Raw genomic sequence first — 25,818 nt, 5'->3', positions numbered from 1 at the left:
TCCGTCTCAAAAAAACAAACAAAAAAAAAAAAACAAAATTAGCCGGGCCTGGTGGCACGCGCCTGTATTCCCAGCTACTCGAGGGTGGGGTGGGGTGGGGCTGAGGCAGGAGTATTGCTTGAACCCGGAAGGCAGAGGTTGCAGTGAACCGAGATCCTGCCACTGCACTCCAGCATGGGCAACAGAGCGAGACTCCATCTCAAAAAAACAAACAAACAAAAAAGAAATGCAAAACCTCAGATCCTACCTCAGACCTATAGAATCAGAACTTGTATTTTAACAAGATTCCCAGGTGATCCCAGGCACCTTTGAAATTGAGAAGCATGGCTTTACTTGACTGGGGGCCCTGAAGACAGGGAGTGCCCTGTTCATCTCAAATCCTCAGCTTCTAGCACAGGGTCTGGCACATAGTAGGTTAAATCTGGATGAATGAATGTCAGAACCAAAGGGCTAAAACAGGTTCAGAATCGAGGGAAACTGTTGGAAAATCTTCAGGGTGATCCGGGGTGTGGAAGGAAGGAACCAGGTCATGAGAAGGACCTCTTTCCTGGAGAGCACTGTTTCAGCAAAACAGCAATTCCCTCCTGGCCATTCTACCTTCTTTGGAAGTGCACCCCTCTCCAGCTTACCCTCCCTGCCTCGGCAACAGATGTTAAGGACAACTGCTTTGTGCCAAGGCTTGGAAATTTGTGAATTTCTTTTCCTTTTGCCTTTGCAATCTCAAGAATGGGATGTGAAGATCAGGGTAATAATAATTACTGTTTATTGACATGTACTGAAGGCTATGTGTCAGATATTGTATTAAACACTGTACATCTCATTTAATCTTCAAACAACTCCATGAGGTAGATAATTATCATTTCCATTTTACAGAGGAGGAGAGGAAAGGAGGGAAACATTAAGTAGTCTGTCCAAGGTCACACAACTACGTTAACAGAGCTGGCGTTTGAACTAGTCAGTCTGGCCTCACAGTTAAGCTACTTAACCTTAGGTACTATTATACCTATTTTACAGCTACCAAAAGTAAGGATCCGAGAGGTTAAGTAACTTGCCCGAGGTTACACACCTAGTATGCTATTAACACTCAATTTAGAAACTGAAAGTCTGGTTCACAAGCCTGAGCTCTTAACCACTGAGACTAGAGGTAGTGGGATACAGGCCAGAGCCCGGAAGGCTGTACGGGATAAGGAGACCAGGCCACCAGACCCGCCCCTCCCTGGAATCCCCTCCGGGCTGCAGTGTAGTGGCCGCTTTCTGCCCCAGAGCGCCGGAGGTATGAAGCCTCCTACCTCCAACATTGGGAGATGGAGGTCCTGGGGGCCTCGGGCCGAGCCCGGCTTTGCTCCCCTTTGGCGCAGGTGCCTGCGTCTTGACCCCCACTGAAGGCCAAGCAGAGAACCCTCACCAGGGTCCTGCGACCCGTCCACCCCTAGACCTAGCTCGCCCTGGGCCTCTCAGCTCCGCGCCCCCACATCCTCCAGATGCCCAGCGGTTGCTAAGATACCGCGGGCCGTTACGCCGCCGCGGACTGATGATGTCAGCACTGCTTCCGGTCGGTGGCGCTTCGTTCTGTCCCGAGCCAGGTCAGTCGGGGAGTGCAGGCTGGCCCATTCCGGACTCTGGGCTCCTAGGCCGGGGGTGGGCCCTGCCAGGAGTGGGCGTGAGCTTCGCACGTCCTCTGAGACTACGCTGTGTTGTCTTTGCGGCGCGACGGGCGTGGGAGCGGGGCCTGCCCAAAGGTGGGCTGGGGTTGGAGGAAGTGGCCCGGTAGCCGCTGTGTGTCCTGAGGCCGTAAGGCCCCTGACCCCCCCGCTTGAAGCTGGCGAAGGAGCAAGGCCCATTTTCTCTAGACAATCGTGTAGGTTCCAGAGACCTGGGCCTGAGCTCTCCGCATTGGTACTTCATGGGTCGTCTAGATTGTGCCGGACCTGTGTGACCCTGCCGTTGTTTTCTTTCCAGCATGATCTGCTGGGCCCCCAGCGCATCTCCTGGAAGAGCCCACTCACCCTGGACGAGCTCTTCGATAGCCTCAGACCGTCCTTGAAGAGGATGACTGAGACATTATGGGCCACGCGCTGTGTGTCTGCTCTCGGGGAACTGTCATCATTGACAATAAGCGCTACCTCTTCATCCAGAAACTGGGGGAGGGGTGAGTGTTTGGAAGTCAGTTAACTAGGCCTCAAGGTTATGGTCATTGAAGGACAGCGGTGTGCACGTGCTTGGGGCACAAGGGTTTTATCCCTATCCCTATCTTCTCTCACCTGACAGAGCCTAGCTACACAGTATCAAGAAGGTGGATTCTGGAGCCAGGCCTGCTAAATCCACCTCATGTGACCTTGATAAACCATGTTTTTTTCATATGCTTAATGGAGATGATTATCATCCCTCACTGATGGAGTTGTGAGGATTAAATGAGATAATGTGTATAAAATGTCTCACCCAGTGCGTGGTTCATAAGTACTTGATAAGTGTTGGCTATTATTTATTTAGCATCTGTCACGTGCAGAGGTCTCTGTTATGACCATAGGACCTCAAAGATTTCTATATCTCTGCTCCTGAGGAGCTCATAGTGTAATATTCTTCAGATTTCTCTTAGAGCCACATCTTGGGAGGGTTTCTGCTAAATGGGAAGGACACCCCACTCCCCACCAGGAAATTTCTCTAGGTCTTAGCCATGTGGGAGATGACCATGGCCCTTCATTGACCCCTTTGGCCCACAGTGGGTTCAGCTATGTGGACCTAGTGGAAGGGTTACATGATGGACACTTCTACGCCCTGAAGCGAATCCTGTGTCACGAGCAGCAGGACCGGGAGGAGGCCCAGCGAGAAGCCGACATGCATCGCCTCTTCAATCACCCCAACATCCTTCGCCTCGTGGCTTACTGTCTGAGGGAGCGGGGTGCTAAGCATGAAGCCTGGCTGCTGCTACCGTTCTTCAAGGTCAGAAAGACTCCTGGTTATGGAGGGGGTTGCAACAGAGCCACCTACCCGTGGGCTATGTGAGCAGTCCAGCATGTTAGGAAGCAGGGACCATGTCCTGGGTTTGGCCACTTTAGATTTTGAGTTTGAGGTGTGTATCATGAAAGGGCTGATAGGCTTTGACATAGGGAAGGGATCAGGCCTAAGGAGCAGAGGCTCCAAAAACATCTCCAACTGTAGGGAAACTTGTGTTGCAGAGAGGTACGCTGTGGAATGAGATAGAAAGGCTGAAGGACAAAGGCAACTTCTTGACCGAGGATCAAATCCTTTGGCTGCTGCTGGGGATCTGCAGAGGCCTTGAGGCCATTCATGCCAAGGGTTATGCCCACAGGTCAGTGGGAGGACCCTGTGTGCTTGCTGGGGCCCAGAGGAAGAACCTTACCAAGAGAAATGGGAGGTCTCTGTTCTCCCAAGAAACAGCCTATATGATTCTTTTGCTTGCTGGGATTCCAGCCTTCCTGTCCAGAGATGCTCGTAGGTCACTTCTACTTCTCTACAGGGACTTGAAGCCCACCAATATATTGCTCGGAGATGAGGGGCAACCAGTTTTAATGGACTTGGGTTCTATGAATCAAGCATGCATCAATGTGGAGGGCTCCCGCCAGGCTTTGACTCTGCAGGTAAAAGAATCTCCAGGTTCCTTTTCTCACCTGTTCCCCATTCCCACCCCTTGTGCATGCCCCAGTTTGGTCACATGACCATGATGAGTGCCCCACTTTTGAGCTCTGGGATCACTGTTCCAGGACTGGGCAGCCCAGCGGTGCACCATCTCCTACCGAGCCCCAGAGCTCTTCTCTGTGCAGAGTCACTGTGTCATCGATGAGCGGACTGATGTCTGGGTAAGGAGCATATGGGTATCTGGGTAGGGAGGGCTTTGGCTCTGTACCTGCTGTGGAGTAGAGTAGGTCATTGGTTTCTGTTGCATGGGGCCCCAGGAACCACAGTATGTCCCCATCCACTTCAACTTCCTTCCTGGGAACTGTCACTGATACTGTACCCAGTTGCACCGGATGTGGTATAATCCCTGCCCCGAACAAGGTGAGTACAGCTCAGTGTCAGTACTGAAGGCACTGGCTAAGCAGGGGCTAAGCTAAGCAGAGGCTGCAGAGGCCTCCAACCGACTGGCAGTTTCTCTGTGCCCTGGTGGTGCCATGTGGCTGAGATCAGCTTATTCTTTTTAGCTTATGTAGTCTTTTACCACAGAAGTAAGGGGAGCGATGTCATCTCCATTGGTCCCCTTCTAGGGACTAACCAAGTTATGCTCAGTCCCTAGGCTGCGTGCTATATGCCATGATGTTTGGAGAAGGCCCTTATGACATGGTGTTCCAAAAGGGTGACAGTGTGGCCCTTGCTGTGCAGAACCAACTCAGCATCCCACAAAGCCCCAGGTGAGCAAGCAACGAATGGGGCATCAAGTATTTCAGACTCCCCCCTGGTATTAGCTGAGTTGACAGATAGGTGTCATCCAGTCACCCTGCACTCCTCCCTCCACAGGCATTCTTCAGCATTGCGGCAGCTCCTGGCCTCTATGATGATCGTGGACCCGCATCAGCGTCCTCACATTCCTCTCCTCCTCAGTCAGCTGGAGGCGCTGCAGCCCCCAGCTCCTGGCCAGCATACTACCCAAATCTGAAAAAGCAGCAGGTTGAGAAGATGGCCCCTTGTGCCTCGGAAAGAGGTTCCCATCCCTCACTGGAATCTCTACCCATTCCATCCAGGACTGCTCTTACACTTGGGGGTAGTGGGGTCAGGACAATCATCTTAGTCCTGCATCTGCTCTTCTGCTTTCTTCCAAGAGCAAAACCTGGGCAAGGGGCCTTACTGAGTGGGAGTGGGTGAGGGTTGGGAAAAGGGAAATGGTGGGATACGGAACATGGCTCTGAGCAGGACTGTTGAGCTCACATAGTGTTCTGCCTCCAAATCTGGGAGCAGGAGAATGTATAAACAAGAATAAAGTGGAAGCAGATTGGTGTGGATCTTAGTCTCAGTGTTCCTAGAGTGAGAGAAGAGGCGCAAGGGGCCCAAAGTCTGGTTGCCATTTCCAGGAGAACTGCCTGGGAAGTAGGAGGACTGCTGCAGAGTCAGCAATGGTGTGACTTCATTCCACAGGAGGTTGGTTAGCCATGGACAGTTCTAGCTCGTCTTAGATCGAAACTTAAAGCTGCTTGGGCTCAAGCTGGCATTTGCCTGTGTCAAGAACCAGGGCCCCCTAAAAGCACTCAACTAGTTCTTTCCTTCCTTCACTCCTGGGGTGAGTAGCTTAGTCAGAGCGGCCCAGCCGGTTTGCCAGGCAAGGGCCTCTGGGTGGAGACACCTGAGGAAGCTTTGGTACAGGGAGATTACAGGTCTCCCATCCTCAGCCTAAGGGCAAGGGGAGTGGAGGTGGCAGCAGCAGCTGTTTTTGGCCCATGTCTCCCTGATCATTCAAGCTCATACATGGTTAATGATTAATGAGGCAGTGTGGTGTGGCAGTATCCAGCTGCCACTTCCTGCCTACTCTGCTGAGTAAACAGGGGCCCTGTCTTAGCTGGGCTTCAAACCTGTTCCCTAGGGAAGGGCACTGTTCCCTGAAACACCAGGGAAGAAAGGCAAGGGCAGGGTTGGCATCTCCTGCTCTTTTGCGATCCAAGCCTCCTCCCCCCAGCCATGTCCACCCCACAGGCTGACATCAGCATGGGGCCTGGGGCTCCTGTTAGCAAAGTCGAAGCTTTCCCCAGGGCCCTAGCAGGAGTCTCCCACCAGCTAGCAAGGAGGCTGAGGCCAGAAAGAAATCACAAACAGAGGGGAGATGACCTGTCTTTTAATGGCACAGCCCCAGCTCCAGCAAAGCAGCAAGACAGGAAGCTATGCAAAGCTGCTCAGAGGTACAGTGGCACAAACAACTCTAGGAGATCGCCTGTGTTCTCTCCCATCCCCCAAGCTTATGATGTGGCTTGATGCCCAGGAACTCTGGGCCAGCCCAGCCCCACTCCCAAACCCTCATAATGCACAGAAGAGTCTGGGCCAAGCCTTGCTTCCAGAGTTGGTAAATGTAGAGGCAGCAGGAAGAACAGGGTAGCAGTCTAACTTTCAAAGACAGAAACCACTGGATTAAACTCCTACTCGGAAAGGAACTGAAGACTCATCCTTCAACAGTTTGTGCCTGGATTTGGTCCTCGTTTCCTCCCTATACTGAATACCCCTAGGGCTTCGATTTAAAGTCCCTGGGGTTATGCTTCCTGGGCCTGGCAAGGACCCCTTTGCAGGTCTCACATTCAGCGATGGAAGGGATAAGGGTCATGAACAGCAAACAGTGAGAGCAGCAGCAGCATGAAGGGGAAGGCAGCAGAAGCTAAAGCACTCAGAGGGGACAAGAAACCGTGCAAGGAAACTGTTTATTTCGAAAGGATTTTGCAATAAACATAGTGAACAGGCTCCAGGCAGCTGGTTTATTCTTCTCCCTCATCCTCGTCCTCATAGGAGTCGATGCCTACCTCCTCGTAATCCTTCTCCAGGGCAGCCATATCCTCACGGGCCTCAGAGAACTCACCCTCCTCCATGCCCTCGGAGTGGCTAGCAAACTCCCTCATTGCATATCTATCAGTTCGAACTTGTTTGCCAGTGTCGGCCGCAGGCTCAGCGTACTGTCGTTTGTTTAGCCAGGCATGGCATCACGGCACGCTGGCACTTGCCAGGTCCCCCTCGAGGCAGTCCGGACACGTGGGAAGCTGGTAGTGATACCAACCTTGAAGCCGTGGGGCACAGTCCTAGCAACATGAATTGCTGTCGCTTGGTCTGATTGCGGCAGATGGCAGTGCATTGACATCCCTTTGGGTTACGCACATCCTCTCACGTACAGCAGGCAGCAGGCCATTTGTACTTGCCGGTGCCGTGGGGATTCACACTTCACCATCTGGTTGGTAGTTCTCAAACAGTGCATTTGTGAATTCTCTGCCAGCGACCAGCTGCTCGTGGTAGGCCTTTTTCTGGCAGATTGATGACTGCTGCATGAGGGTCCAGGGGAAGTGGATGCGAGGGTAGGGCACCAGGTTGGTCTGGAACTCTGTCAGGTCCACATTGAGGGCCCCGTCAAAGCGCAGAGAAGCCGTGATGGAGGAGACGATTTGGCTAATGAGGCGATTGAGGTTGGTGTAGGTTGGGCGCTCGATATCTAGGTTGCGGCGGCAGATGTCATAGATTGCTTCATTGTCCACCATGAAGGCACAGTCTGAGTGCTCCAGGGTGGTGTGAGTGGTCAGGATAGAGTTGTAGGGCTCGACCACGGCTGTAGACACTTGGGGGGCTGGGTAGATGGAGAATTCCAGCTTGGATTTCTTGCCATAGTCAACAGAGAGCCGTTCCATCAGGAGTGAGGTGAAGCCAGAGCCAGTGCCCCCACCAAAGCTGTGGAATACCAGGAAGCCCTGAAGTCCTGTGCACTGGTCAGACTGAAAGGCAAGAATGAGAAATAACTGTTTAGGTAGGGGAGGGGCCTGAGGGACTCTATCACCCGGCTGCATAAAGCGCAAGATACATCAGCAGTCAGGGCAAATACTGAGGATGCCATAGCAGCACCACATTTGAGACCACGTACAGTTAGAGATGACCCCCTGAAAGGGATCTGAAAAAAATACTCCTGACCATTAGCACAGTCTCAAAAGTTCCCTCCCTCCCAAGACAAATTCTCACCAGCTTCCGGATCCGATCCAGCACTGGGTCAATGATCTCCTTGCCAATGGTATAGTGACCACGGGCATAGTTGTTGGCAGCATCCTCTTTCCCAGTGATGAGCTGCTCTGGGTGGAAGAGCTGTCGGTATGGGCCATTTCGGATCTCATCTGGAAGGGCAAAAACCACAAAACTATGCTCAGCAGGGACCTTCCTCCCCCAGGGTGGTAGCTGTGGCCAGATGCATGGAAGGACTCATCCTCCTGCCAGCCTGAGATATCAGTGTGTGAGAGAAACCCAGACCGGCTGCCCAGGCCAGTCTGAGATCAGCTTGCCTTCTGCAGCTTCAAATACGGCTAGGAATTTTGAGGGCCAGGAATGCCTGGTCTAAATACCCTCTCTGTCCAGGGAGAAGCTTTGAGTCATGCTCCACCCCCTTCAGTTTTGTCCCCACTTCCTCTCACCAATGACTGTAGGCTCCAGATCCACAAAAACTGCCCGTGGCACGTGTTTTCCAGCACCAGTTTCACAGAAGAAGGTGGTGAAGGAGTCGTCCCCTCCACCAATGGTCTTGTCACTGGGCATCTGCCCATCAGGCTGAATCCCATGTTCCAAGCAATAGAGCTCCCAGCAGGCATTGCCCATCTGGACACCTGCCTGCCCCACGTGGACTGAGATGCATTCACGCTGAGGGATAGAGAGAGGGGACACAGCATGAGCCCCACATCCACAAGTCCTCACCTCACCTCGCAAGTCTCTCTTCCACCCTATCACCTACCAGCTAGGATGACTCAGTTGGCAAGAGTGGAGGCTTGGGGCTGGACAGAGGTGAGAAGAGGCTAGCAGCCTGCCCAGGCTCCCAGGTACAGGACTCCCCACCTGGAGGCACCCAGCAGGGCAGGCCAACCTCTCAGCCCACTTCTCAGTGGGGAATCTGTCAAGTGAGCACTGTGGCTCCACATGAAAAAAGAAGGTTTCCTAGAGGTATGGGTTTACAGCTAGAGGCCTCCCCACTTGATTCTTTGCTTTGAGTATGAACAGCTAGACTTCATAGAACCCTTTCCCTCTTTCTTTCCTGTAAGCTGCAGAGGTGTCTCAACCATCCAATCTGGCATCAACTGACCACACGCCATCAGGATGCCCTCCTCCCTCACCTTTAAATCCTATCTGGCTCTGGGGATCAATCCCATCTGGTTCCTCTCCCCACCTCCACCCTCACACCCTGGGTGTCTTCACCACTTTCATCTCCCGTGTCAGCCCGCACGGAAATAGCGACGGTAATGCTTGTAAGCTCAGACAGCAGGGGCCAGCAATAAGGTTTGAGGGTACTGGGACACTCACTGCCTTAGGCTCCGTCCCTGTCAGCCCCAAATTAACCCGTAAAGCACTAAAGTCCAGCAGGGCCCGCGCGCCCCTCCCACACCGAAATGGCGGGGTGACGGTTTCCAAATACCCAGAAAAGGAAGTGGAACCTGCTGTTAGGCCCCAGAGGTAACCCGCCTTGTCCCGGGCAGGGTGGGCGCCATCCTGCAGCCCAGCCCTACATCCGCTCTCCCTGTGGAGTCTTTCCAGTAATTTCCCAGCCCAAAGCGGGGATTGGGTTTCGGCCCCCGCTCCTGGGCTATAAATACCACCCCTACATGCACCTCTTCCCCTCCCCTCAACCTGGCCTCGGCCCGCGCAGTGCTCAGCGCCAGCTGTCTCTGCCCATCCGCGCACCCGGGCTCCGGCTGGAGAGGGCCGGCTCGCTTCAGGAGGCCGAACACCGTTCTCACCACCCCTCTCAGCTCAGAAGCAGGGTGCTGAGTCACGAGTGGGGGGGGGGGTGTGATTCTGTGGATAGTTGGAATGCATACACAGAGGAAAGGGGGATGTGGCACCAGGTAACCTGACCCCCTTCCACCTTCTAGTGCCAAGCACGTGCTCGGTCAGTGCTGGGGACCGGGGACTGGGGATGCAACAGGGCAGCCAAGCGCGTCTTCTTTCGCCCGCGGAAAGGACGGGGCGCGGGCCCTCGTGACTCTCACACAGAGTCGGGACACAAATGCTCGGTAAGGCAGGAGCAGAGTGCCAGAAGGGTTCCTCTCTGTTACTGAAGAGTCGCACTCCACCCCAAGCCCCAAACCCAGCCACCGAAGGTGAACTACACGGCTCGGCCAAAGTCACCAGGAGGGGGTTGGGGAGGGAGGATGCAAAACCCTCGCACCTCCTGGAGACCCGGAACGCCTGGTGGTCCCCGAGCATGCCTGGAAGGAAAGCTCCCCAAAGGAGAGGGACAATTAGGGGACGGGCGCGACCCCGGCGGGGCCGCACTCACCATGGTGAGTCCGGGCGGTGCGTCTCACGTTGAGTCTGGGTGACGGGTCTCAGTGAGAACTGCGCTAGTTGCAGTGCCGCACCGCCCTTATAGGCCGGAGGCGGGGCCCGCGTTCCCCGCTCGCCCACTAGAGGCTGGGCGGCCCGCAGGCCACGCCTGCCAGGAGGGGTAAGAGGCCCCCCCGCCGAGGGGAGGAGCCTGGCCGCGTACCCTCCCCAAGCTGAGCACTGGTGCCTCACCTGTCGGGCTGGGATTAAGAGTCGCGACTCCGGCTTTAACCATTCTTTCCTCGTTTTAAGCCGACTCGCTGGGCTCCCTAGGGCCTCCGCGGAGACGCAGGGTGCTATGGCAGGGCAAGTCTCACCTGCACCTGCGTCCTGGAGGCACCGGTCATCCAGATGTTCCGACTTAGGTCGGGAGCAAGCGAGGCTGTCCTTCCCAAGCGGCCGCAACTGGCCTTCACCGATACCCTTCCAGCCCCGCCTCCCAGGAGACTCGGGCCGGCTATGAGGCTGTGGCGCGTCCCCGGGGAGCCCTTGCCAGCTGCCTGACGCTTCCTGGTCCCCGGCCGGGGCGGGAGGCTTTCGCCGACGCCTGTGGGCGGCCGAGGACCCAGAACTGCACAGCCTGAGCCCCAGAGTGCCGATGCCTTAGGCCCTCCCGCAGAGTCGAGCCCTGCAGCCTGTCTGCCTGGGCCGACCCCGGAATCTGCCGCGGCTTGCCGGCGGCTCGCGGGTCAGTGGCCCCGTCATCAGCGCCGTCACTATGATGCCTTCGCTGCGGGCACCTGCCCGCTCTCCTGCTGCCAGAACTGTGGGAGTGCTGACCCGGAGACCTCAGGACCTGGATTCTCTTCCAGGCTACCCTGTGTGACCTTGGGCAAGTGACTTAACCTCACTGAGTCCTTGACATTTTCGTGGGTGAAAAGGAGACAGTGATGTCATAGTGGAAACATTGTTGTAAGCTATCAAAATATCTGTTGACTCTGAAGAGAAAAGAAGAAAATCGAGATTCTCATATCTTGGATGATTCTTTCGCAGTCTCTTCTGTCTCTAAGCCAAGAGCAGGATCTGCAACCCGTTAATGGTCTCAGCACTCTGCCCCAGGTCTCCACAGAAGCCCTTCTTTCTACATTTAATTCCATTCTTCCCACCCTATCTTTTCAAGCTACTTCTGCTTTCCCGCTCTCTCTCTCTCTCTTTTTTTTTTTTTTTTTTTTTTTTTTTTTTTTTTTTTTTTTTGTCCGTGTCTTGCTGTGTCACCCAGGCTAGAGTGCAGTGGTGCAACCTCAGCTCATTGCAGCCTCCATCTCTGGGCTCAAGGCCATCCTTCTACCACATCCTTCCACCTCAGCCTCCTTGGTAGCTGGGACCACAGGCGTGCACCACCATGCCCAGCTTATTATTATTATTATTATTATTATTATTATTATTATTATTATTGAAATGGAATTGTGCTCTTGTTCCCAGGCTGGAGTGCAATGGCATGATCTTGGCTCACCGCAACACCCGCCTCCCGGATTCTAGCGATTCTCCTGTCTCAGCCTCCCAAGTGGCTGGGATTACTGGCATGCACCACCACGCCTGACTGATTTTTGTATTTTTAGTAGAGACAGGGTTTCACCATGTTGGTCAGGCTGGTCTCCAACTCCCGACCTTAGATGGTCCGCCCGCTTTGGCCTCCCAAAGTGCTGGGATTACAGGTGTGAGCCACCACGCCCAGCCTTATTTTTTAAATTTTTAGTAGAGACAAAATCTCGCCATATTGTTCAGATTTGTCTCGAACTCCTGAGCTCAAGCGATCCACCCACCTCAACCTCCCAAAGTGCTGGGATTACAGGCCTGAGCAACCACCCCCGGCCTGCCTTGCATTTTCTAATTGTCTCCCTTTACCGGGGAAAGTTATCTGGCAGTGCCCCAGGTGCTGCTGGTTTGCAGATCTTAAGAAACCTGTCTTCCCGGCTCTACATCGCTTGGAAAGGATTCACCCGACCCTCCCCCATCACCTGACAACACAACACAATACCATGAAAGAACTTGTGATGGCAACTCTCTATCAACAAAACAGGCAAGGCATGGAAAGGAATATAGTGAAATATGACAAGGTCTCTCTTCCCAATAGACTTGCCTTCTGGTTGGGAGAACAAGACTCATTCATAAAAAGAAAACTGACAGGGGTATATAATGAGGCTGCTTTGGGGAATAAGGTCATGGTCTCTACAAAGGAAGGGGCTGTGGTGACTACAGGACACATGGCAGTAGGTTGCAGACCTTCCCTGAACCTCTTTTTCCTTGCGCTCTCCTATCCTAGCAGAATGAATGTAGTAAGAGACTTGAGCTATCTTAGGAAAAACCCTAAACCTCTTTGACCTTCAGGTGCAGATTCTTCATTTGGAAAACTGGGATAACAACTTCAGATTGTATCAGATGAATTTAGAGATGTACCTATTCACATCAAGGCACTGTGTAAGTAGCTGTGACATTTATTTTAGTGCATATAGCACATCATGCTGTAGTTATTTGTGTACATGTCCATCTTGCTATTATAGATAGCAAACTATTGCAAGTAAGGACTGTGTCTTATTTATCTTTGTTTCTGGCGCCTACCATAGTGCTTAGCACATCTGGTTACCATTTGCTAAATGTGTGTCAGAAGAATTGTTTCACTTCAGAGATGGTAGGCAGAAGAACGTCCCCCCCACAAAGATATCCACATCCTAATCTCCAGGACCTGTGACTGTTACCTTACATGGCAAAAGACTTTGAAGATGTTATTAAGGTAAAGATCTTGAGATAGGGAGATGATCCTGGATTATCCCAGGTGGGTCCAGTGTAATCTCAAGGGTCCTTATAAATGAAAGAGGGAGGCAGAAGGGTCACAGTCAAAGAAGAAGAGGTCAGACCTGGTGTGGTGGCTCATGCCAGTAATCCCAACACTTTAGGAGGCTGAGGTGGGAGGATCACTTGAGGTTAGCAGTTTGAGACCAGCTTGGGCAACATGGTGAGACCCTGTCTCTACCAAAAAATTAAAATTAAAAAATAAAGAAGAGGTCAAAGTAAGTAGAGGTCAGAATGATGTGATTGTTGGCTTTCAAGAGGGATAGGGGCCATGAGTAAAAGAATATGTGCAGCCTGTAGAAGATGGAAAAGTCAAGGAATAGATTCTCCCCTAGAATTTTCAGAAGGAAGGCAACCCAGCCAACACCTTAATTTTAGTTCTGTAAGACCCATTTTTTTTTTTTTTTTTGAGACAGGATCTTGCTCTCTTGCCCAGGCTGAATTGCTGTGCAATCATGGCTTACTGCAATGTTGCTCTCAAATTCATAGGGTCAAGCAATCTTCCCACCTCAGCCTCCCTAGTAGCTGGGACTACAGACAGGCACCAGCACACCCAGCTATATATATACATATATATACATATATGTATGTGTGTGTATGTGTGTGTGTGTGTATATATATATATACAGATAGATAGATAGATATAGATATATATATTATAGCTGGGTTCAGTAGCTCACACCTATAATCCCAGCACTTTGGGAGGCCAAGGTGGGAAGATCACTTGAGGTCAGGAGTTCGAGGCTAGCCTGGCCAACATGGTAAAACCCTGTCTCTACTAAAAATACAAAAGTAGGCAGGCATTGTGGTAGGAGCCTATAATTCCCAGCTACTCAGGAGGCTGAGGCAGGAGAATTGCTTGAAACCAGGAGGTGGAGGAGTGAGCTGAGATGGAGCCACTGCACTCCAGCCTGGGTAACAGAGTAGAACTCTCTCTCAAAAAAATATACATACAGCCAGGCGCGGTGGCTCACGCCTGTAATCCCAACACTTTGGGAGGCCGAGGCAGGCAGATCACTGAAGGTCAGGAGTTCAAGACCAGCCTGGCGAACATGGTGAAACTCGGTCTCTACTAAAAATACAAAATTAGCCAGGTGCAGTGGCACATGCCTGTAATCCCAGCTACTCAGGAGGCTGAGGCAGGAGAATCGCTTGAACCCAGGAGGCAGAAGTTGCGGTGAGCCGAGATTGTGCCATTGCACTTCATCCTGGGCAACAAGAGCGAAACTCTGTCTCAAAACAAAAACAAAAACAAACAAAAAAAAACAAATAAACACACACGCACACACACACAGTATATATTTTATAGATATGGGGTCTTACTGTGTCGCCCAAGCTGGTCTAGAGCTTCTAGCTGTAAGCTCTCTCCTGCCTCAGCCTTCCAAACTGCTGAGATAGGCATGAGTCACTACACCTGGCCCATTTTGGGCTTTTTTTTTTTTTTTGAGATGGAGTCTCTCTGTGTCACCCAGTCTGGAGTGCAGTAGTGTGATCTCAGCTCTCAGTGCACTGCAACCTCCACCTACCAGGTTCAAGCAATTCTCCTGTCTCAACCTCCCGAGTAGCTGGGATTACAGGTGTGCACCACCATGCCCGGCTAATTTTTGTTTTTTAGTACAGACAGGATTTCACTATGTTGGCCAGGCTTGTCTCGAACTCCTGACCTCAGGTAATCCACCTGCCTTGGCCTCCCAAAGTGCTGGGATTACAGGCATGAGCCACCATACCCGGCCCCATTTTTTGTTTCGTTTTGTTTTGTTTTTGTTTTTGTTTGACACAAGGTCTGGCTCTATCACCCAGGCTGGAGTGCTGTGGCACAATCTTGGCTCACTGCAACATTCACCTCCCGGCCTCTAGCTATCCTTCCACCATAGCCTCCTGAGTAGCTGGGACTACAGGTGTGTACCACCATGCCTGGCTAGTTTTTTTTTTTTTTTCTTTTCTTTTTTTTTTATTAGTAGAGACAGGATTTCACCATGTTGCCCAGGCTGGTCTTGAATTCGTGAGCTCAAGTGATCTGCCTGCCTCAGCCTCGCTGAGCGCTGGGATTACAGGCATGATTCACCGTGCCCAGCCCACCTGGCTCATTTTGGACTTTGGAACTCCTGCCCTGGCAGATAACAAATTTGTGTTGTTTTAAGCTATGATTTTTATTATAATTTGTTACAGTAACAATAGGAAAATAATACGACAACAATAGAGGTGTGTAGAAGCTACCATCTTAAGATGGGCAACAAGCTCCCTCCAGTTCGCCACAGTCCTCTTCACTCTCTGTGTCTCCCTGACACAGAACACACGTGTCTGTTGTCATTTAACTTCATACAATCAGCCCACGTTACACATTTATGATACCCTGGCCACTGTAGCTAAGAGTTTACAACCCTCGAGCATGCTTTCTAGCTGACAAAATGGAGAAGACATGGGTGCAGGAAGAAATGCTCAAGGTGGCCAGGAGCGGTGGCTCCCGCCTGAAATCCCAGCACTTTGGGAGGCCGAGGCAGGCAGATCACGAGGTCAGGAGTTTGAGACCAGCCTGGCCAACATGGTGAAACCCCGTCTCTACCAAAAATCAAAATAAATAAATAAATAAATAAATAAAATAAAATTAGCTGGGCATGGTGGCAGGCACTGTAATCCCAGCGACTCAGGAGGCTGATGCAGGAGAATTGCTTGAACCCGGCAGCAGAGGTTGTAGTGAGCCGAGATCATGCCACTGCACTCCAGCGAGGGCAACAAGAGTGAGACTCCGTCTCGAAAAAAGAAAGAAAGAAAGAAATGCCCAAGGCATGTTAGTGAAATACAGATTCTGCTTCTGATTGTGTGTGTGTGTGTGTGTGTGTGTGTGTCCTCAGGATGTATACAGATCCCCAGAATTAGGGCCATAAACTCTGGGTGAGTATGCAGGTAATGGTCCATTTTACCAGATTAAAAACTTTTAGACATTCACAGACATGTACAGAATCTAGAAAATGCTGCCAGATGTTGAATTACTTCTCTAATTCACTCTCCTGTTGAATTACTTTTCAGCCCATCTACCTACATGTGTACTCTCCCTCTGGGTCTCTCTCCCTCTTCTCCCTTCCCATTATCATCTCCATCTTTTCTGACCTCTTCCCAGTGTCTCACCTTTATCTTGGAGCACAGCAGCAAGGTATTCAAAGTTTAAAATGTTTGCACTGACTCCATCTGGGAGAGGTAGAGCCACAGCCTTAAGTGATGTTCATCCTTCAGTTTTTCCAGACTGGAGCATCTCCCAGCCATCCTCCTTCTCACAGCACAGCCTTTACAAAAGGGGTAGCCCTATTCATCACATATCCATGAATTCACCCCTCAATACTCTCCCTGCGGACTTGACTCACATGCCCTGCTGAGATGCTTTTGCCAAGGTCTCTAGTGGCCTGCCTCTTGCCAAATCCAAAGGCCACACATCTCCATCTTCATCTTTCTCAGCCAGTCACAGCAGCATTTCACGTGGTCGATTCTTCTTTCCTTCTTGAAATTCTTTTTTCTTGGTTTCGATGACGGCACTGGCTCCTAGCTTTTGTCCTGGCCCCTCCTTCTTGGTGGCCTCTGATAGTTTAACTTTAAAAGGTGTTTCCCATAACCCAGTCTCAGGTTCTCTTATTTCCGTCATTTATTTTTCTCCCCAAAGGAGCAATTGTTGAAGCCTGGTGATGAATATATGAGGTTTTATTATATTATCTCTACTTTTAGGTATATTTTAATATTCATAATAAGAAGTTATTGTAACATTTTGGAATTATTTAAAAGGAATAGAACTAGAGTATATATACTCCCATACAATAGTGAAAGAATAGGATAAAAAGAAATGAATGTCATATATATGCTGATGACTCAAATTTATATCTCCATTTCCGACCTCTCCTCTGAACTTCAGATTCATATGACTAATTATCTTCTTGACATCTCCACTTGAAAGCCCATTAGACAACTCAAACATAACACAGTCAACATGGAACTCTGTTTTCTACCCTCACCCCACTCCCTGCCAAAACTGCTTCTGTTCTAGGCTTCCCAGTTTGAGTGGTCATCTTCCTCTCAAGTACTTGAGTTAAAATCTTAGGATTGGCCAGGTGCGGTGGCTCATGTCTGTAATACTAGCACTTTGGGAGGCCGAGGTGGGCGGATCACCTGAGGTCAGGAGTTCGAGACTAGCCTGGCCAACATGGTGAAACGCCATTTCTACTAAAAATACAGAAATTAGCTTGGTGTGGTGGCAGGTGTCGGTAGTCCCAGCTACTCAGGAGGCTGAGGCAGGAGAATCACTTGAATCCAGGAGGCAGAGGTTGCAGTGAGCAGAGATCGCGCCATCACACTCCAGCCTGGGGGAAAAGAGTGAGACTTTGTCTCAAAAATAAATAAATAAATAAATAAATAGATAAAATCTTTATTTTAGGATCATTTTCCTCTCTCTCCCCTCTCCCTCTTTTAAGTTAGAATTTTTTGGCTGCAAATAATGGAAAGCCTAACTTATCAGTGGCTTGAACAATGAGGGTATTTATTATTCCACAAGAAATCTGAGTATAGGGCCTTCCAGGGTTGATTCAGTCATGTCACCAATAACTCCAGTGTTTCTAACTTTCTGCTCTGTCATCCTCAAAGAGCGGGTGACATCTTCCCTCAGGAACACAAGATACAGCAGCTTTAAGTATCATGTCCTTACATGACTCTGTCTTAAGGCAGGAAATGGGGGGCTTCCTCCCACATCGCTTTTTATCGGGAGAAAAACCTTTCCTTGAAGCGCCCTAGCAGACTTCCCCCTTCTATCTCACTAGTTCTTGCCTAAACCAGTCACTGGAGGGAGGGAGTTAAATGGCCATGGATGGTTTGGACTAACCTGTACACACCCCTAGGTCTGGGGGAAAGCCGTCTTCCTTGAGCAAGTGCAAGGGTGAATACTCAAATAAAATCAGGACCTTGCCAGTGAAGAATTGGGGCAGGGGCAGGCAAGGCTGTTGAGAAGCTCTGCCACCGCCTACACTAGTATGTCCTTCACTTTACTGCCAACCCAGCTACTTCTCACCACCCCCTGCTACCATCCCGTTATTCCTAGATGCCTCCAGAAGCCTCTGAACTAGCTTCCTGCCTCTAGGCTTGAAACTCTAATGCAGTCTCCACACAGCAGTTGCAGTCATCTCTCTGAAACACAAGCTAGGCAATGACGCTTGCTTCAAACCCTCCTGTTACACTTATATAAAAGCCATTCTCCTTCCAAGACCCCTCACCTCTATGATCTCATTTTTTGCAGCTCTCTCCCTTCCTCACTCTGGGTTTTTGGACACCCTGGGCTGGTTCCTACCTATGAATGTTTGTACTTGCTTATTCTGTCTGTCTAGAGCACCATTTTCCGGATCTTGCCTCCCTGACTCCTCACCATTCAGCCCTCAGTTCAAATATCACCTTCTGGCCGGGCGCGGTGGCTCACGCCTGTAATCCCAGCACTTTGGGAGGCCGAGGCGGGCAGATCACAAGGTCAGCAGATGGAGACCATCCTGGTTAACACGGTGAAACCCCGTCTCCACTAAAAATACAAAAAATTAGCCGGGCGTGGTAGCAGGTGCCTGTAGTCCCAGCTACTCAGAAGGCTGAGGCAGCAGAATGGCGTGAACCCGGAAGGCAGAGGTTGCAGAGAGCCGAGAACGTGCCACTGCACTCCATCCAGCCTGGGCGACTGAGCGAGACTCTGTCTCAAAAACAAACAAACAAACAAAAACAAATATCACCTTCTTATAGAGTGGCTTCTTCTCTGTTCAGTCTAAAATAGCAGCCCCTGCATATCTTTCCATCCCATTATCCTGCCTTGTTCTCTTTACATGCTAATTGCTATCTGGAATGTTCTTGTTTGTTTATTGTCTGTCTTCCCCACGAAAATGAAAGCTCCATTTTATTTATTTTTGAGACAGGGTCTTACTGTGTCACCCAGGCTGGAGTGCAAGTGACATGATCCTGTCTCACTGCAACCTTGACCTCCTGCACTCAAGTGAGCCTCCCTCCTCAGCCTCCCAAGTAGCTGCGGCCACAGGCATGTGGCACCACACCCAGCTAATTCAAAAAAAAATTTTTTTGTAGAGGCAGAGTCCCACTATGTTGCCCAGGCTAGAATGTAAGCTTCTTAAGAGCATAAACTTGCCAGGCATGGTGGCTCACACATGTAACCCCAGAACTTTGGGAGGCTGAGGTGGGCAGATCACCTGAGGTCAGGAGTTCGAGACCAGCCTGACCAATATGATAAAAACCCCGTCTCTACTACAAATACAAAAATTAGCCAGGCGTGGTGGCATGCATGCGCCTGTAATCCCAGCTACTTGGGAGGCTGAGACAGGAGAATCACTTGAACCCGGGAGGCGGAGGTTGCAGTGAGCCGAGATAGCGCCATTGCACTCCAGCCTGGGCAACAAGAGCAAAACTCCATCCCCCCCCCACAAAAAAAGCATAAACTTTTGTGTTCATCACTGTATCCCTAGCACCTGAAATGGTGCTTGGCATACAGCAAGCACTCAACATTTTTTGAAGAAATTTAAGAGTATTCACGGCCTCTTATATTTTAACCCAGATGCATTAAAATGCTTTAAAAATCTCAGTCTTGGCTGGGCACAGTGCCTCACACCTATAATCCCAACACTTTGGGAGGGCAAGGCAGGTGGATCATCTGAGGTCAGGAGTTTGAGACCAGCCTGGCGAACACGGTGAAACCCCATCTCTACTAAAAACACAAAAATGAGCAAGGTGTGTTGGTGCGTGCCTGTAGTCCTAGCTACTTGGGAGGTTGAGGCAGGAGAATTGCTTGAACCCAGGAGGAGGAGGTTATAGTGAGCCAAGATCACAAAACTCAGTCTTTTCACTTTTCTTTATGTAAGGCAGCTGACTGGCATTAGCATAGTTTTCTTTTTGGGATTGGTGATACCTAGGCTGGCTCTGAGAGTCTAACTCCCAAGGCCAGTTGGGAGAAGTTTAAGTGCTACACAAGAGAGTTTTGAGCCCAGTGGGCCCTCTGGGCCCCAGATCACTCCATCTGGACAATAATTCCTGAGGTCCGTGGTTTCACGGGCCAACCCAGTAGAAGGCTGAGCTTTCTTATCTTTGATGTGTTGGGTGGTTGGGTCTCCTCTTTGGGCCTCTTTGTTCCAGGTGGGAGACAGAAGAGTTCTAACCTTCAGTCTGTAGCCAAAGCCAGAGTTAACCAACTTGAGATCATTCCCTAGCTTACTGGGATGAGAGGGGCTCTGAAAAAGCCCCTGTTTCAACTGCACTATGTAACACGGTGGCTGAAAATTCACATTAGCAACTACTTCCTGGATAGGGTTGCTATATAAAATACTTTTATTTGCTAAATCTGGCAGACCTAGTTCTGGTTTTGGCTGCTATCTGGAAGAGGGACTGGAGAATTGTACAACAGTCCCCCCCTTAGTTACAAGAATATGTTGTAGGGCCCCCAGCGGATGCCTGAAACTACGGATAGTACTGAACCTTATATACTGTCTTTTCCTATACATGCGTACCTATGACCAAGTTTAATTTATAAATTAGGCAAAGTAACAGGTTAAGAACAATAATAGGCCAGGTGCAGTGGCTCATGCTTGTAATCCCAGCACTTTGGGAGGGTGAGGCAGGCAGATCACTTGAAGTCAGGAGTTTGAGACCAGCTTGGCCAACATGGTGAAACCCCATCTCTACTAAAAATACAAAAATTAGCCAGGTGTGGTGGCGTGTGCCTGTAATCCCAGCTACTCGGGAGGCTGAGGTGGGAGAATCGCTTGAACCCAAGAGGCAGAGGTTGCAGTGAGCTGAGATCACGCCACTGCACTTCAGCCTGGGTGACAGAGTGAGGCCCTGTCTCAAAAAAAAAAAAAGAAAAAGAAAAAGAAAAAAAAAAGAACAATAATGATATAGAGAAATAAAGCGATGATAATAATATTCTAACATCACTGCTGTTGAGCTGTGGAGCTATTATGAAGTAGAATAAGGGTTACATGAGCAGAAGCATCGTCACAATCGATCTGATAAGGGATCCGGCTACCCAGTGGCTAATGGGTAGGTAGTGTCTACAGTGTGGATACACTGCACACAGGGATGTTCTAGACAGGATGGAGTAGGACGGCACTAGATTTCATCACATTACCCAGAATGGCGTGCAATTTAAAACTTATATATTGTGTTTTTCTGGAACTTTCTCTTTAATATTTTCAGACCATGATTGACCGCAGGCAACTGAAACTGCAGAAAGTGAAGCTGTGGCTAGTGGGGGGCTACTGTGTGGTGTGGTTTCCGGGCAACATGAGGGCCCATTTGAGGCTAGTGGCCATGCATTCAAAACATCAGTCGGCATGGTTCTGGATTTTTCTATGGCCACTGTTTAACTGGGTGAGTGCAGACACAGAGCTGGGGACAAAATAAATTTAACCAGGCTTCTGGTTTAGTCAAACAAGGATGCTGAAGCTAGCAGGAGGCAAGAGAGTTGACAGGTACAGAAGGGAGTGACCCTGGCTGGCCACGGAACTGAAGACTGGGAGGAAGGAGATAAAGACCAAGGAGGGGCTGCTGTGGAAAGAGGGGAAGCAGAACCCGAGTCCCAGATGAATCTTAATTCCAGCACTAATTAATCCCCACGTGACCTCAAGCAGGACACTAGGTACTTCAATTTCCTTTTCTTTATCCTGGGAAAGGAAGGCCCTGCCTTGCCTACCTCACAGAGTTGTTGAGGGATTCAAAGGAGGTATGGGGAGAAGGTGCCTTAAGAAGCATAAAGCAGAATAGGTGCAGTGGCTCACGCCTGTAATCCCAGGCGTGGGAGGCCAAGGCAGGTGGATCACCTGAGGCCAGGAGTTTGAGACCAGCCTGGCCAACATGGTGAAACCGTGTCTCTACTAAAAATATAAAAATTGGCCGGGCCTGGTGGCAGGCATCTGTAATGCCAACTACTCAGGAGGCTGAGGCAGGAGAATCACTTGAACCCAGGAGGTGGAGGTTGCAGTGAGCTGAGATCACACCACTGCACTCCAGCCTGGGTGACAGAGCAAGACTCCTTCTCAAAAGAAAAAAAAAAAAGATGCATAAAGCAGGATACAAATGCTAGAGACTAGCCTTTTTATTTCAGAATTTTGCCTAAGACGATCAGGAGACTCCTTTTATGGGGACATAAGGCCAGGCTAGAGCAGCAGCGACTTGCCATGGGCTAGGAGGAGACGTTTAGGAAGTGCCTTGAGGCCCTGCTCTTGCTTTGCCCTTGGAGAGCAACAGCCGTTCTGGACTAAGCACTTAAGAAAGGTTACCTTGTTTAGACCTCATAATACTACCTCTCCCCATTCTCCAGATGAGAAACAGAGAAAAAAAGAAGTTAAGTGCTAGTAGCTATTAGAGGTGGGATTAAAACCAAGCACTAGGTTGCTCGTTCTATGATATTCTGAGTTTTCAAGCAGGATGTCCTGAGGCTTGATCTCTTGGCTTGAGGACTCATCATTTCTGGATCATTGTAGAGATCTTCTTAGTCCCACCCACACTTGACTTACAGTCGTCACCAACCCTAGGGCAGGGGAGGGCAGGGTGGGGGCGGTGCTGGAGCTCAGGGCCTTGATTTCTAAATCGTCTTCCACCTGTGAAGTGCAGGCTTCATGGGATTGCATGACTGACAACAGGTACCATGTACCCAGGAGCCTGGATACCTGTGTGGAGTTACTAGCCCTGGCCCCTCCTCTGCCCACCTCAGCTGGCTCCCCTGTTTGGGCGCAGGCCCAGTCCTTGCCTGGTGCTCCATGACCAAGTCAACAGGCCCTGCCCCCCCAGGCAGTTTCTAACAACATACACCCGCTGAAAGCCACCCAGAGAGTATAAAGAGGAGGCTGGCTGGCTGCTGCAGGCCTCTCACAGATCCATCCCTGCTCACTATCCTGCAGCAGACAGAGAGACAGGACCCCAGCCGGCCCCTGTCCAGGCAGCATGGTGAGTAGAAGGGGCTTTTATAAATTAGGCACAGTAACAGGTTAAGAACAGTAATAGGCCAGGTGCAGTGGCTCATGCCTGTAATCCCAGCACTTTGGGAGGGTGAGGCAGGCAGAAAGCATGCAAGTGAGGGTCCCAGTGGGCCCAAGATATCTGGCATGAAAGTACCTTGGGAGTCCAGATGTTGATGGGGCTACAGTATGTGGTGAGGTGGGGAGAGGGAAAGAGACTTCCAGATGTGGCTGTGGCCCCCAAGTGTGCAGGTGTAGGGGACATTGCAGGGGGTAGGGAAGGAAAGTTCGATGGTAACCAGGATGTGGGGCTGAGCCTAGGTTGAGGAGCAGGGCTGCTGAGGGGGTCTGAATTTAGGCACCGGGAGTGTGTGGGAAGCAGGACTTGAGCAGAAAGTGTAGGCGATTTCCTCTGCTGGCTGAGAATCTCCAGACCCTGGGCCTTGCCACAGGTTCACTGCTGAGCTCTGGTCCAACCTTCCCACCACGGGGACACAACCTCCATGGAAGCTTCTCCCCTCTGGTTCCTCACTCCACCCTGCCCATCTACTGCCTTTGTCTGACCTCTCAAGTCAGTTACAGATCAGTGGGGAGAAGAAGGAGGAGGGAAAGGGGGGTGCTCCCATCTGTCAAGAGCTGGCTGTGCCTGGGGCTCATTTGATATCTTTTACCCACCTCCCTACCAGGCAGGATAGAAGAACAGTTAAGAGCATGGTTGGTGCCAGGCCGTCCCTGCTCTTAATATTCTTGGTTTTGCTCATGACCTTGAGCAAGCTACTTGAATTCTCTGAGGGTCAGTTTCCTCATCTATAAACTGGGGGTAATAAAACTACCTACCTAAGGTGAATGTGGTAAAGATTAAATGAGATAATGTGTATAAAATGCCACCTTCACCTGGCACCTTATTAGTGCTTAATAAGTAGAACTAAGCAAAGTAACAACACAGGCCACTGGCTGTGAGATTCTTCCCTTTCTACAGTCATGAAAAAGGTGCTAGGGAAGCTGAGGTGAAGTGACTTGTACTGGGTCACAGAGAGATGGGGGTTTGAGGCCAGGTTTGTGTGACTCCAGAAACTGAGTTCTTTTGTTTTTTTTTTTTTGAGATGGAGTCTCATTCTGGAGTGCAGTGGTGCAATCTTGGCTCACTGCAACCTCTGCCTCCCAGGTTCAAGCAATTCTCCTACCTCAGCCACCCAAGTAGCTGGGACTAGAGGCACCCGCCACCACACCTGGCTAATTTTTGTATTTTTAATAGAGACACGGTTTCACCATGTTGGCCAGGATGGTCTCAATCTCCTGACCTTGTGATCTGCCCGCCTCGGCCTCCTAAAGTGCTGGGATTACAGGCGTGAGCCACTGCACCTGGCCAGGGACTGAGTTCTTTGCCCCAAACCTGCTGCCTCCAGTGTGAGACATCATTCCCGGAGGGGCCAGAGACACCTTGCAATGGGCTAGTAGTTCTGGGGGCCAGGACGATGTCTGGGTCTGTGGACAGAACTGGCTGCTCAGGCTCAGAGATGCAGCACCAGGCAAGTGATTGGTGAGCTAAGGCAGCCCCAGGATTGGACCTGGGATTTCTCCCATCCTTGAGGTCTCAGCTCAACTCATTATCTTTTTTTTTTTTTTTTTTTTTTTTGCAACAGGGCTTCACTCTGTCGCCCTGGCTGGAGTGTAGTGGTGCAATCTCGGCTCACTGCAACCTCCGCCTTCTGGGTTCAAGCAATTCTCCTGCCTCAGCCTCCCAAGTAGCTGGGATTATAAGAATGCACCATTTTTGTATTTTTAGTGGAGAGGGGGGTTTCACCATGTTGACCAGGATGGTCTCGAACTCTTGACCTCAAGTGATCCACCTGCCTCGGCCTCCCAAAGTGCTGGGATTACAGGCGTGAGCCACTGCGCCCAGCCTCAATTCATTACCTTCCCTTACTATGACATCAGGGATTGAGGGTAGGAAATTGGAAGGGGAACCCAACATGCACGGCACACCCTGGTGTGTGTTAGGCAGTGGGCCAGGCACTTTTCATGCATTCTTTCATTTAATTCTCATAGTTTTTCTAGGAGGCGGCTCTTATTATTGTCCACATTTCAAAAGGAGAACATTGACCGAGAGGTTAAGACTTTTGCTCAAGGCAAGTAGAGAAGTAATGGGGCTGGAATACAGATTATTTCTGGATTAATCTCAGTCATCTAAAAATCATGAAAAGTCAGATCCTTGTGTTATATAAAAATAGTCAGTGAAGTATTACATTTTTGGAGAAGGCATCCTCATTAAACAATTAAGAAATATTTCAGGAATGCAAAAAGGTATAAATAATAACATGATAGGCTGGAAGTGGTGGCTCACGCCTATAATCCCAGCACTTTGGGAAGCCAAGGCAGGTAGACTGCTTGACCCCAGGAGTTTAAGACTCCCCTGGGAAAGATGGCAAGACCTGTCTCTACAAAAAAATTTAAAACTTACCCAGGCATGGTGGTGCATGCCTGTAATCCCAGCTACTAGGGAGGCTGAGACAGGAGGATCCCTTGAGCCCAGGAGTCCAAGCCTGCTATAGTGAACTATGATCACATCACTGTACTCTGGGTGACAAAGTGAGATTCTGTCTCAAGAAAAAAAGAAAAGAATAATGTGATGAACAGCAGCTATCAAGCTTGAGAAATAGAATCTGTCTCCAATTGCATCTATCTGCTTCCCCTGCCAGAGAGCACCATTATTCCAAATTTGGAGCTAATGTCTCCCGTGCTTTATCTTTGTACTATTTTCCCTTGCTTCCCTCACCAATGACTCCTAATTTCTTTCTGGACACTGCGGGTTGATTATCTTGCACTTCTAGATTCATTCGATCCCTTCAGTGTTCCTCACTGAGACAGGCACTGAGCAAGAGTCTATAATCTCAGAACTGCCCACATCTTCTGCTTCCCCCAAGGATTTTGGCCCAGCCCCTAGAGCCAATGCCTGTTGCTCCTCAATGCCACCAGTAAATGCTTAGACGCAGGAGATGAGGCAAGCAGAGTAGAGTCCAGGAACCTTGGCTCTCAGTCAAAGAGCCACTCAAGGAAGGCAGGCAGGAAC

General features: G+C 50.3%; 3 protein-coding genes across 7 annotated transcripts in view; 1 reads left to right on the top strand and 2 right to left on the bottom strand.

The window, feature by feature from the left end:
* GLB1L (galactosidase beta 1 like) overlaps positions 1-1,505 on the bottom strand; it is a 12,269-nt gene extending 10,764 nt beyond the window's left edge. For 2 of the 3 annotated variants that reach the window (XM_017856754.1, XM_017856756.1), the window contains exon 1: positions 1,290-1,505. The gene's annotated coding sequence lies outside the window, so the exon portion shown is untranslated. The remainder of the gene's footprint in view (positions 1-1,289) is intronic. The other variant, XM_017856755.1, reaches the window with a different exon arrangement.
* Positions 1,506-1,520: 15 nt separating this feature from the next.
* On the top strand, positions 1,521-6,393 carry STK16 (serine/threonine kinase 16). Of its 3 annotated transcripts, none has more exons than XM_017856758.1 (8): positions 1,521-1,583; positions 1,960-2,149; positions 2,721-2,940; positions 3,177-3,310; positions 3,479-3,599; positions 3,723-3,818; positions 4,246-4,367; positions 4,474-6,393. In XM_017856758.1, exons 2-8 carry the CDS (start codon positions 2,064-2,066, stop codon positions 4,610-4,612), a joined length of 918 nt encoding a protein of 305 aa, XP_017712247.1. In that variant the 5' UTR covers positions 1,521-1,583; positions 1,960-2,063; the 3' UTR covers positions 4,613-6,393. The 3 variants fall into 3 exon arrangements, with proteins under 3 accessions (XP_017712247.1, XP_017712248.1, XP_017712249.1); XM_017856759.1 differs by having other exon boundaries at positions 1,545-1,858; XM_017856760.1 differs by lacking the exon at positions 1,521-1,583 and adding an exon at positions 1,591-1,739.
* Positions 6,394-6,683: 290 nt separating this feature from the next.
* LOC108518420 (tubulin alpha-4A chain-like) lies at positions 6,684-10,111 on the bottom strand. The gene is made up of 4 exons (XM_017856757.1): positions 9,944-10,111; positions 8,091-8,313; positions 7,648-7,796; positions 6,684-7,406 (listed from the first exon to the last, which is right to left on the bottom strand). The coding sequence occupies exons 1-4, from the start codon at positions 9,944-9,946 to the stop codon at positions 6,858-6,860; spliced, it is 924 nt and encodes a 307-aa protein (XP_017712246.1). The 5' UTR covers positions 9,947-10,111; the 3' UTR covers positions 6,684-6,857.
* Positions 10,112-25,818: the final 15,707 nt, after the last annotated feature.

This window comes from Rhinopithecus bieti, unplaced genomic scaffold (assembly GCF_001698545.2).
Source record: "Rhinopithecus bieti isolate Rb0 unplaced genomic scaffold, ASM169854v2 scaffold_42532, whole genome shotgun sequence".
Classification (NCBI taxonomy): domain Eukaryota; kingdom Metazoa; phylum Chordata; class Mammalia; order Primates; family Cercopithecidae; genus Rhinopithecus; species Rhinopithecus bieti.
The sequence above is the reverse complement of the archived record's forward strand: the minus strand, read 5'-3'. Positions and strand labels throughout refer to the sequence as shown.